The sequence below is a fragment of the Epinephelus moara genome, chromosome 16 (genome assembly GCF_006386435.1).
Source record: "Epinephelus moara isolate mb chromosome 16, YSFRI_EMoa_1.0, whole genome shotgun sequence".
Classification (NCBI taxonomy): Eukaryota; Metazoa; Chordata; class Actinopteri; order Perciformes; family Serranidae; genus Epinephelus; species Epinephelus moara.
In genome coordinates, this window is record NC_065521.1 from 44,621,132 (window position 1) to 44,632,608 (window position 11,477).

At 41.6% G+C, this 11,477-nt stretch overlaps 1 protein-coding gene across 1 annotated transcript in view; it reads left to right on the forward strand.

Moving 5' to 3' along the window:
- Positions 1 to 520: 520 nt before the first annotated feature.
- LOC126402225 (PDZ domain-containing protein 4-like) overlaps positions 521 to 11,477 on the forward strand; it is a 79,946-nt gene continuing 68,989 nt past the window's right edge. Inside the window, exon 1 of the mRNA XM_050064007.1 lies at positions 521 to 4,113. Coding sequence (XP_049919964.1) covers positions 4,054 to 4,113 — 60 coding nt within the window. The 5' untranslated portion in view covers positions 521 to 4,053. The remainder of the gene's footprint in view (positions 4,114 to 11,477) is intronic.

Consider the following 11,477-nt stretch of genomic DNA (forward strand, 5'->3'; position numbering starts at 1 on the left):
CACTTGGAATTCAGTTCGAGAGAAAGAAAGCCTGGAAATTCATTGAATTGTTCAAGTCTGAGCAAAGAGAGCCGGTGTGTTGACACCAAATTCACCATTTTGACTTTTTACTGGCCAAAAAGTTATTTTCAGACAGAGCAGAGACCTGCACACCTGCAAGCCAAACAGATCAGAGGTGAACTTTTATTTTGACATTGCTGCTCAAAGGGATCATCAGGAAGTTCAGCTCTTCATTTCCTCCCTCTTCAACCTTCCTGTCTCTCTTCATCTCACGTTGTAGTTTTCCTTTCACCACATTTATTTTATCTCTCCTCTCTTCTCCGCACACACCTTCTCCATTTTGCCCCTTTCCCCCTCTGCGTGGTCGGTGAGGCAGGTGTTGATGACAGATAACAGCTGCAGAGAGGCGGCTCATAAAATCAGATGAATCATGTTCAGTGACAGGAGCGGCAGGTAATACAGACTGAATGTGCCGGCGTTTCTGCAGAGTGTCTGTCATCTTTCTGCAGGCTAATTCCATCTCAAGGACCGTCAGTGGGCGAGCTGGTCGATTATAAAACCAGAGGGAGGGACGCTCTGTTCTCTGCAAAGTCTCAGTATCACTTGTAAAAAGGCATCACTGACTAACAGCTGTGATTTCCTACCAACCTTTTTATGATTTTTATACAATAATGCAACACAGCCTGTTGGAAAAGATCTAAAGATGAGATGAATGTGGAGCTCAGAGGTTTGTCTTTAAAGCAACAAGAGCGTGCAGACGACACCAGCCCACTGAGGTACATGTGGAGTGAAAGACAAAAACACTTTTAAAGAGAGAATTAAGAAAAGCTCCAAATGAGCTCGAGACTGAATCCAAAATGCAAACCGAGGCGACCGCAGTGAATAATCCTGGAACATGCGCATTCAAATGTAAAAATGAGACTTCAGGAATAAGCACAGAGGTCGATCTCTAACTGAGGAACCGAAAGTTGTCCACAAGTGGTGAAGACAAGTCTGAGCGGTCAGAAAAATGTTTTGAGGTTGAGCTGGAAAGAAAAACCCAACTTGTAGCACAAGCGCTACACCGAGCCCACAATAACGAGGAAAGACATCAAGTCAAATCAACTTGAAATATTTTGCGGCTACAAACGTTTATCCATAGCACAAAATCTCTTGTAACACTTTTGATAAAAACCCTGCAGGAACCGTGAGGATTTCAGAGAATGAAAGGAAATCGACTGAGCTGATGCTCGCAGCACAAACACCACATGGAGTTTAGATTTTACTCCTCAAATATTTCCTGTTCTTTAAGCACAAAATTTTTGTCACGAATCGAAGCACAAACTGTTTTTATCTCTGAAATTAAAAACTCCAGCTGCTCTGGATCTGACAGACGAACAGGTTGATTATAAAATGACCTTTTAAGCACAAATTGTGACCAATATTCAAACACAGATTTCAAATTCAGGTGCTAAAGATAAAGTTTTCCTCTCTATGAGGTTAAAGATGTTTGCTCAAGCTGGTGTGTGAAGTTCAGTAAGCACAAGCTGCGTTCAGATTATTTCCACACATAAGTATTCAGGTGCTAAAAAGTATTTTGTTGTGTGATTTTTTTTATGATTTCAGAAACACTTTTGTATCAATTCAAAGCACAAACACACCCCTCATAAGCACACAGCGCTTTTTACGCTGATTTGAGAAATAATTCAACATCAGCTGCTGATTTATAAAATAACTGGTGGCGCAGACGAGATCAGGGGAGTCGACTAACCCTCCAGACAAATGTTCATATTCAGGCTGCTGCTTTCTGATCTGTGAATGTGTTTGGATAAATTATTGAGGCCAAACTTCAATATCTGACTCGGAGCGTTGCCTCGTCCTGATGCAGAAACATAAATTCAGATCACTTTTAAAGATTTCTCTGTCACTCATATTTAATATTTCACATCAAACTGTTTGCTGTGTCTTGTCAATTTGGGGAGAAAGGAAGTTGTTTTAATCACTCGCTGATGAATTATTGAACTGAAGTGAAAACTGCTGGAACACATTACAGCCCGGAGGAGTTTTCTTTCCTTCTTCTTCTCCTCCTTCATGTCTTATTAATCGTCACTGGCCTCGTTTCCACTGCGGCTTCAAACAAACCTCAGGGGACCGAAAACTAAACATTTGGCTGAAGATGTTTAAGTGTTTTGTAAAGATTTGTGAGACGTTACAGGCTTGAAAAAAGCAGCGCGGTTAGTTTAATGTAAGTTTAATAAGAGAAGGTGTCACTTTGATTCAGGCTGAGGAGATCTCAGCGGAGGGAAAGCTGCACATTTCTGTCAGGGAAATTAAAGAATATATATATTTTTGTCATTGTACTTGCAGTTTGCAGGAAGACGCTGATTATTTAATAACTCAAATAGAAGTAAAACATACATAATACATGAAAAGCAGGAGTTTTGTTGTGACTGTGACTTATTGGTGTCACTTTTACTGGACGCAGAAGCTTTACAGTTTAATTTTATATGTCTTTTCTCCACATTCGGCCATTTGAGCTGCAGGGAGACATTTTTAAAGCCCCACAGTTTATATTTATCTTATTGAATCCATCACTTTCAAAGCAGTCGTTAAATGTATTAAAAACCAGGAAACCAGAGAGGATAAATTAAGATTTAATCTTTTTTAAATCATCTTCCCTTCACCTTTCTCTGGCGACTTGAGCTGCAGACTTCCAACAACTGACCAACTCGACTCGTTTGTGTTCAACACATTAAATAACTGACTTCACCGCCGACACTGAAACCATTTTACGACACCGAGATTTAAATAACATGAACTGACCTAATTTTTTGCACCTGTGAACACACACCTTCACCCCTCCATCACCTCCACCCTCATCATCACAAACATCTGATTCTCTCCCACAAACTCAAATGAACTGTTTTTCCAGTTTGAAGCACAATCTGGAGAGTGTTTCCCCTCTTCATCCCCCCTCCTCCTCCTCCTCCCCTGCAGGGCAGAAACAATCTGCCGCGCATGAATAAAAATTAATTTTTCACCGTGATGAAAAGACACAGCGTCTCGCCTCCTCGCCGCCCGCAGGACAGCAGATAAAAGCTGTTTACTGTGAGGAGACTTCAGAGCAACACAACGCGTCTCATTTATGAAAAGAACAACAAAACCAGGCTGAACAGTGTCCTCCTCCTTTTGTCTTCTGTCTCTTAATTGTTTTTGCCCACGAGAGCGAAGCATTAAGAAGCACAGGGGTGGGTTTCTCTTTTGTCTTCAGAGTGACAGAGACAACAGGAAGTGAACTCAGCTTGACTCTCAGCTGGGTTTTTATCAGAAGTGACACTTTTCTAAACGGAGACGGACGTCTTTGTTGAAGGAGTTTGACTGATAAAAGCATTTAATAAACTTGATGAAGCACATTCGGGGATTTTAAGTGGCTTCATTTCTTGTGGGAAATCTTTCTTTTCTGAGGGAAAACTCAGACTACAGTGACGCACTGTTAAAATATTTCACCTTTACGAGAGTATCATTATTTTTTGCAGAAGAGTCACAGAAGCCACACAAATACACTACATTTGAATTAAACCTGGAAAAAAGCAGGAAACATTTTAATTTCATTTTTTAAGAACTGCTTTGACTGATTTCTCTGACGATTTCTAGTTGACCTTTGCAAAGGATGAACATGACTCTTCCTACATAACGGATCTTTGTCTGGATTATAAATTTCACCAACTCTTCATTTGGTCTGAGAATTTGTCTGAAATCTGGTGATGTTTTTGGACTGTTGCCCATTTTTGTTTGGCAAAGTTAATCTCAGATTTGGGCGTGGTCATCTGAACAAGAATTATCTTTGTGAAGGTAATTTTGGCTCAAAGGTCAGAGGCTGATTAAGGGGAAAATAAGCAAGAAAACAGACGGCGAAGACGCACCTGAGGACGTCGCATTTGGAGGGTAAAGGTCAGACAGCGAGCTGGATTATTGACTCGTTTCCTGAGGGACCTGCAGAGACAGAGGACAGAGGACGCCGAGATTGAAAAGACACAAAGGACGCAGAGACGGAGATAAGTGTCAGACGTCATCATGGGCTGCAACATGTGTGTGGTGAAACGTCCGGAGGAGCAGTACAGGATCATGTTCCAGGTAAGACCTCAGAGCTCGTTGGCGCCCGTCTGACCAATCAGATGTTGACAGATGTGTCTACATACACTTTACACATATTGGTTCCAACCAGTTTCTAAACCAGCTCTTTTCCTTCAGACTCTGGTTTCTATGACGTCATCCTGAGACCAGGAAATTTATAACAGCTGACACTGTGAAGTCTTTATGACATAATGTGTTGCCTTGATATGAGAGACAGGACGTCATCAGACAGTCCTTCATGTTGTTGACAACTCTGCAAACCGCTCCTAAATTTTAGATGTTGGAACGTTCTTGCAAGCCTCATCAAACAAACTATTCACAACAGCATCTGCAAGTTTTAAGCAGGCCCAAATGATACTGTGGATTTTTAAATGTGTTTTCAGCGGTGATCCAAAATAAAAATCTGCGGAATTCTGCAGATAAAGAAGTCACCGATTATGACTGGAGAGTCATGAACATGGTACAAATAGCAACAAAGTAGAGCAACAGCGAGAGCAAACATTAATTTGCCAATCTGTTAACAGTAAATCTTATTTTGACATTTCTTCTCACTGCACCACTAAATTGATTTTAATGCTAACTGAATAAAACACGTGACTGTCACACACATGTACAAGGAGGTGGAGACAGCGACAACAGTCACAAGCAGCTTTATAAACAGCGTCTACATTCTTAAAATCTGAGGAAAATCTGCCAGGTTTTTCGTGGCTGATACTCTCTTACAATTAATATTTAAGAAAAAAAAAGGTGGCTATCGTGAAGAGAAAGGAAAAAGTAATGAAATGATTAATACAAATAAAACATGCAGGTGTGTTTGAGAGATACAGAGGAGGAAGAGGCCGCAACCTCAACTGCTTTTGTTCTGGAGAGAGAAATGAGGGTTTAGGAAAGACTCTCCCTGCGTGTGTGTGTGTGTGTGTGTGTGTGTGTGTGTGTGTAAGAGGAAGCTACGGCACCATTCATCACTGCAGGTTAGTCTAGTTACTCTCTGTAAAGGTCACCGTGTTATTCTGCTGGGTTTTTTTGTCCAGTCGAGGCTGAAAGTCACAGAGGACTCACAGCCCTCCTGATTGTTCATGGGAGTGTGTGTGTGTAATATGTGTGTGTGTGTGAGATATGTGTGTGTGTGTGTGTGTGTGGATTGTGATGGAAGCATTAATGTGCAGCCCTTCAGTTCACATTAAAGAATAAAGCCTGTTCCTCTAATCGATCTGCTGTGCACATATTTACATCAAACATGTACATTTATTTTACAGTGATTCACTCTGGTTTCACCTTTTTGCAGGTAAATAAAGTCGAACAACAACTTATCTGCAACAAAACATTTGCCAGTCGACAGCGCTGACCTGATCACTAATAGTCAGAGTGATTCAGTATGTTTATAATGTAGAGTATTTCACCTCATATGTGCCTTTGACCCGTTAATAACTCTCTCTGATATCAGTGAAGGTTCCACTTAGAGAAACTGACTCACTGTAAAGGAATCACTCAGATCATTTTCAAGCCATAGACCTATATTACAAAATGCAGATGCCATTAAATACCTTTGTATCAACATCTCCACCAAGCTGTCAGAGCTGCACCATTATTAAACAGCACTGAAGAAGTCCTCACTCACTGGAACAACCTTCTCATCTCACTAACTGGACGAATAGCAGCTGTTAAAATAACCAGATTACCTTTTTTTTTTTGTATGACACCAGTCCTCCCTACATCACATTGGTTCAACACTAGACTCTATAGACTCTATCATAACTCCACTGGAGACATAAAAACAAACACAAAGAAATGTATCTACCTTACAGAAATCAAAAGACCACAGAGGCCTAGCTGCTCAAACTTTCAGATTGTATCACCCAGCAAACCATTTAGAGTAAGACAAATAGCTCCTGACCCGGTAACTGTTGTCTGACGTGCACACTTTAAAGTCCACCTGTTGTTATGCCCTAATCTAACTTTGTTTCATGTTGGAGCATCGAGTGAGTCCTCAGGAACCAAAGCTGTTTTTTACAAACGCAGGTTTTCAGTAGAAACCGAGCACACAGAGTAAATTATCAACACTAACCTCAGACATCCAGTGAGGCACAGAGGAAACACACAGACGGACAGGTGGACGTGAAGCGAGAGCACAGAACAGTTTTAAGAGCCTCAACATGAATTAACTGATATCAATTTTCAATACAGTTTGAACATTGAACCAGGTTCAATCGATAAGTGTGTTTCATGTCTGTGTTCACGTCACTGAGTGATGAAGAAGAGAAAGAGAGACTTTATATCTGTATGAAAAACAGCCGGAGGTGCAAAAAGGTCAAAAAATTATTTGAAAGAAAATGACTGACAAACTCTGCCTGCCGTCATGTGAACAGAGACCTGGTTGTGTGATGTCGGTATTTTCAGATCTAATGCCTTTAGTCTGCCACAGGAGCATCAGCTGATGCCTGTCAGGTGAGGCTTATCAGTTATCACTTCCTCTTAATGACTCTAGAGCCTGTTGCACAAAACACCTTAAGTTTTCTCCCTATGTATGACACTTAACCCTTAATTTTTCCTAAGCTGAGGGACTTATTTCAATCAGTCAATTTTATTTATAAAGCCCAATATCACAAATCACAATTTGCCTCACAGGGCTTNTCTTAAATGTGGAGACGGTGTCTGCCTCCCGGACCGTAACAGGAAGATGATTCCACAGGAGAGGAGCCTGATCTACTTAAAGCGACACTTTCCGTTGTTTAGGTTAAAATGCTGTTAATAAGCTGATGGCACACTAAAATGTAAGTGAATTCCACCAGAGATACAAACTCATAATTATACCATTCTCATGGTTCTAAGAAAACTCTGACCAATCATTGCATTTGAGCCTCTGAAACATTAACATTATCTTCCTTGTGCGTTTCCACTTACTAGTAATGTTAACGCTACTATACTAGTAATGTTAACGCTACTATCTAACGTTAGCACTGTGACCTTATTCTAAAACTCATCAGTCACCACTGACTCCAATTGAGTTTTAAAACTCCGGGGTTGCGTTTGACTGTCTTGGTTGTAACGTTACACTCGCTCTCCTCTTCCGTGTATCTAACGTAACCTTGCCAACGCCTACGTGTATCATAGACATAATGAGGACGTAATGGAGGAGGGGGGAGTAGGCCTTTGGAGGGAGGTGGAGTTGTGGATGTTCAAATTTTTTCAAAGTGCAAAATTTTTTCAAATGCAAGAAAGGTAAGAGTAGCTTTAAGAGTGTTGCACAGAATGCCTGAGTATGTTTCCTTACTTAAGTAAAAATGTTAAGGCATTTACTGCACTGAAAGATTTTACGGTGGTAAAATACGACAGCTTCCATGATAACCATTTGTTTGCTTGCTTGTGACACCTAAGGTCCTTTGTGCAGTGATCTGACTAACTTTAAGGGATTCCGTAGGTTTGAGGCCAAGATAAGGCGAAAACCTTAAATACTTAAGGCAACATTTTAAAGAAACCTGAAGGAGTGCTAGTGAGTTTATCTTAAGAAAGCCTTAAGATGGACTTTAGGGAAAATCTTAACTTAAGGTGTTTTGTGCAACCTGCTCCTGTTCTTTACTGTATCTGATGGAGCTGATGGAGCTGTCCATGGTGCTGAATCCTTGATTAAGGCCCAATCCCATTTCTACCCCTTAAATCTTCCACTTGGTACTGAGTACCCTCGTTTGGAAGTGAGAAATATTAGGGTAGAGATCTTTCCCTAAGAAATGAGACACCACTTCATGCAAATCAGCGTGGCCGACGTGCAGGCATACATCACGTGTAGTAGCGACGCAAGATACCGGTAGTCATTCAGGTTTGAAAATGCCGGCTCCAGCGCTTGTGTTGTGGCGTGTGCTATGTTTATTCTTCTCCGTCTGATCAATCAACGGAGGAGAAATGCTGAAAACAGGAGGCGCCTACGACGCCTTCTAGTTCTGATCGATTTTGTTCGGGTAAGTCGATTTGTTTAAATATTTTGACGCTGTGAGTTGCTGATGAGTTTACACTAGTCCAACCATCTGTTGCCTGTTGCCTACATTCCGATTGTACAGCAACAAAATGTTTTCCAAAACTTGCCGAAGTTGCTGACTTCGCAAGGTGCTCTGGGAAATTTCATCTTCCACTTTGTTGTAAGTGTGGGTCGGGGCTCCCTTGGAGTCTAGGGCGGGTTTAAGTGTTGGAAACCACTTCCACTACCTCAATTCTGTTTTGGGACACCACTAGCCTAAACGTGAACGCGCACAACAGAGTGCAAGTGGGTATTTGTAGGGGAAGTGTGGGTATTGGGACAGGCCCTTAAACTGTGGACTCTTACTACACTGTTCTCCTCTGTAACATGTAGAGCTGTGCATCAATAAACACCATCAACACACAATACACAACTATCCTGATGAAAATACAGTGAGAGTAAAACTTTCCCCTGAGGAGACTGTGCAAACAGATCACACGGGGAGACCTGGTGTATGTATAGGAATTTACTCCCCCTCTGTGTTTCGTACAGTATATACAGTCTGTATCTTATTCACATTTACTGACATTATCCTCTGGATATGATCCTCACAGTCATTTGTAACTCCACTCTAGTTCTTTCAAATATGAGTTAAAGAAACAGAACTGATTCTGCCACATGTTTGGCCTCATGCAGCAACTTTCTCTGAAATTTGAAGAAAAAATAGGGAGTGCTGCACTGGATTAAGGCAGTGTGGGGTTAATTGTAAAAAAATCAGTCAGGTGTTTTTCAGTGATGGGGGAAACAGTCACATAAAGATGAAATCACAACTGACCAGTTCATTCAGTATAGAAGTCCATGATTCTGAGAAATTCTGACTGTAGTGAAAAATCCTATATTGATTCACCAAACCAACCTGTTCTGACTGGAGAGTCTTCATCAGTCGTCATCTCTAGTCGAGAGTCATAGGATTATCTGTGAATCAGTAAAGGTTTTTAAAGTACAGTCAGAGAGCCTTGGATGCATTTTTGGACTGCTGTCCTGTACCATGGACTTCTACACTGAATGAGCTGGCCAGTCATTGTTTTCTCCCTTAAAGGGAGAGTTCAGATTTTTTTAAGTGGGATTGTATGAGCTAATTATCCAGTATATTGCATACAGTAGATGTCTGTCAGCACAGCCCCCAGTTTGGAGAAGCAGGCATGGAAGTTCAGCAATGTTCTGCTGTGGATGGGGTCAGCAATAAAACACATGTTAGCCACCTAAAAAATGAACATCAGATTAAGTGTCCGCTATATTCAGAATATTTTCACTGCTTTGCTTTAATGTCAGACAGTGGTTTCCAAATGGAAAATTAAGCTGTTGTATCGCTCTCCTCAGAGCCAGACTCTGTTAAAAAAAACAGTGATTTACCATCACTGAACACAGGAGCTGCTGGTCTACTGCTGCCTTGATCTGTTAGTTTGTTTGTGTTATTGTGTGACTTTGGAGTTTTAAAGTGTTAGTCTAGATTCACCAAAGTCTCACAGTAACACAAACAAACCAACTAATGGAGGCAGAGGTAGACCAGCAGCTCCTGTGTTCAGCAAGCCTAAATCACGGTTTCTGTCAAAGGAGTCTGGCGTTGACGAGGGCATGGTTTAGTAAGTCATTAGTGGCTTCATTTCTGGAACAGGCTGTCTGCCGAAAAGGTAAGATGCTGAGAATATTCTGAATATAGCATACACTGTAAATTATATTGTTTATTTAGGTGGCAAAAATAGGTTTTGTTGCTGACCCCTCCACCGCAGTAGATCACTTAGCTTCTGTGTTAGCCTGTCCTCTAAACTGGGGGCGTGCCGACTGACATCTGCTTCATGTAATACACAGACTATGGCTAAGTAACCCATACAACCCCATCTCAAAAATCCATCCCTGTAAGTGGAGCGACTCATTTAAAGCCCTTCGGCAGCTGAGATGCCTTTGAGAAAAGCTCCCTGTGTCACCATGTGAAACTGAACACTGTAAACATTCAGCTGCTGAACAACGAGCAGGAAGCTCAGCTGTTTCTGAATAAATTAATTCAAAGTATTATAATAAACTTCACATAGATTTCTGTGGTTACTGCTGCTGAGTTAGATTTTGCACACAGGCTGAAACTGCTCAGCGTGTCGAGTTGAGGAGACGTGTCAGGAAGCATCGCATGTGTCAAAACTCCAACTTCACATGTTTATGGAGGAGCAGCAGGCCCGAGCTCACCTCATACATAAAACACACACCTTTATATTCTTAACCGTCCTCACAACAGAACATTAACACACAAACAGCCACACTGAGTCAAATAAATGTAATTATAATAAAGCTAAACAAGCCTTCTGTTGTAGCAGAGAAGCTGTGATTTTAACTGTGGTTGAATCTCACCACCGTTTCCACACTCTCACTCTCCTGGGTCTGCTCACGTCCTCTCCTGCTGGGGAACGCACATTTCTTTCTTTCCTACTACAGTTTGTTTTTCACAAGAGACCGCAGGGCTGGAGGAACACAGTGGGAGTAAAGCTTTACACTCAAACACACTCTCATGTATATTTATATGGAGCAGATTCACACTGTTACACATCAATACACCTTTGAAATCTCTTCCTCACATACTGTACATACTTACATACTGTACCGCTCGTCCTCTTTTACAGATACATGAACACAACACACAGCTGCTTACGGAGTCACTCAGTTTGTTCCCTCAACGCAATCGAATTCCTACCACTAAAATCTAAAATCCTGTTTTTAAATGACCTCATTCATCCACTCATATTGGCCGCATTTCCCAGTTAAGAGCACAGTTAAGAACGCCTTTGGTAAGAAGGGTCGCTAAGATAAGAGTGTGTCCCAGATGAGTTCTTAATGCCCTTCTTACGATCGCTCTTTAGGCCCGTTTCCACCGCAGGAACTTCGGGGTAATTGGTTGGTGCGTGTCTCCACCACAGGAACCACCCCCGAAGGACAGAGTTCCGGAACTTTTACAGGGGCTAAACAAGTCCCTGCCTTGGAGTAGGTACTCAGAACGGCCCCGAAAAACTCCTGGCTGGGGATTACTTGGTGCTGATTGGATATACTCAAGGCGGGATGTGACGTTTTGTAAATAACAACATGGTTATCGTAGTTTAACTAGGCTAACCGTTAGCTGTTAGCGGTGTCTGTAATAACTCAATAAACGGTCCGTGAAAAAGTATTTTTTCCAGCAGATATCTTAGTTACAGCATGATTGAGCTAGCAAAGCAGTTTTGTGTTGCTATGTGTGGTATTTATTCAGTTTTGGGAAATCACGATGTCTAGAAAGCATCAGTGGCTGCAGCTGACAGGGACAGCTAACAGCAGCAGCAAAGCTAACATCAGGACGTCATCTGTTAAAAGCCTCCTGTTGTCGGATACGACATGA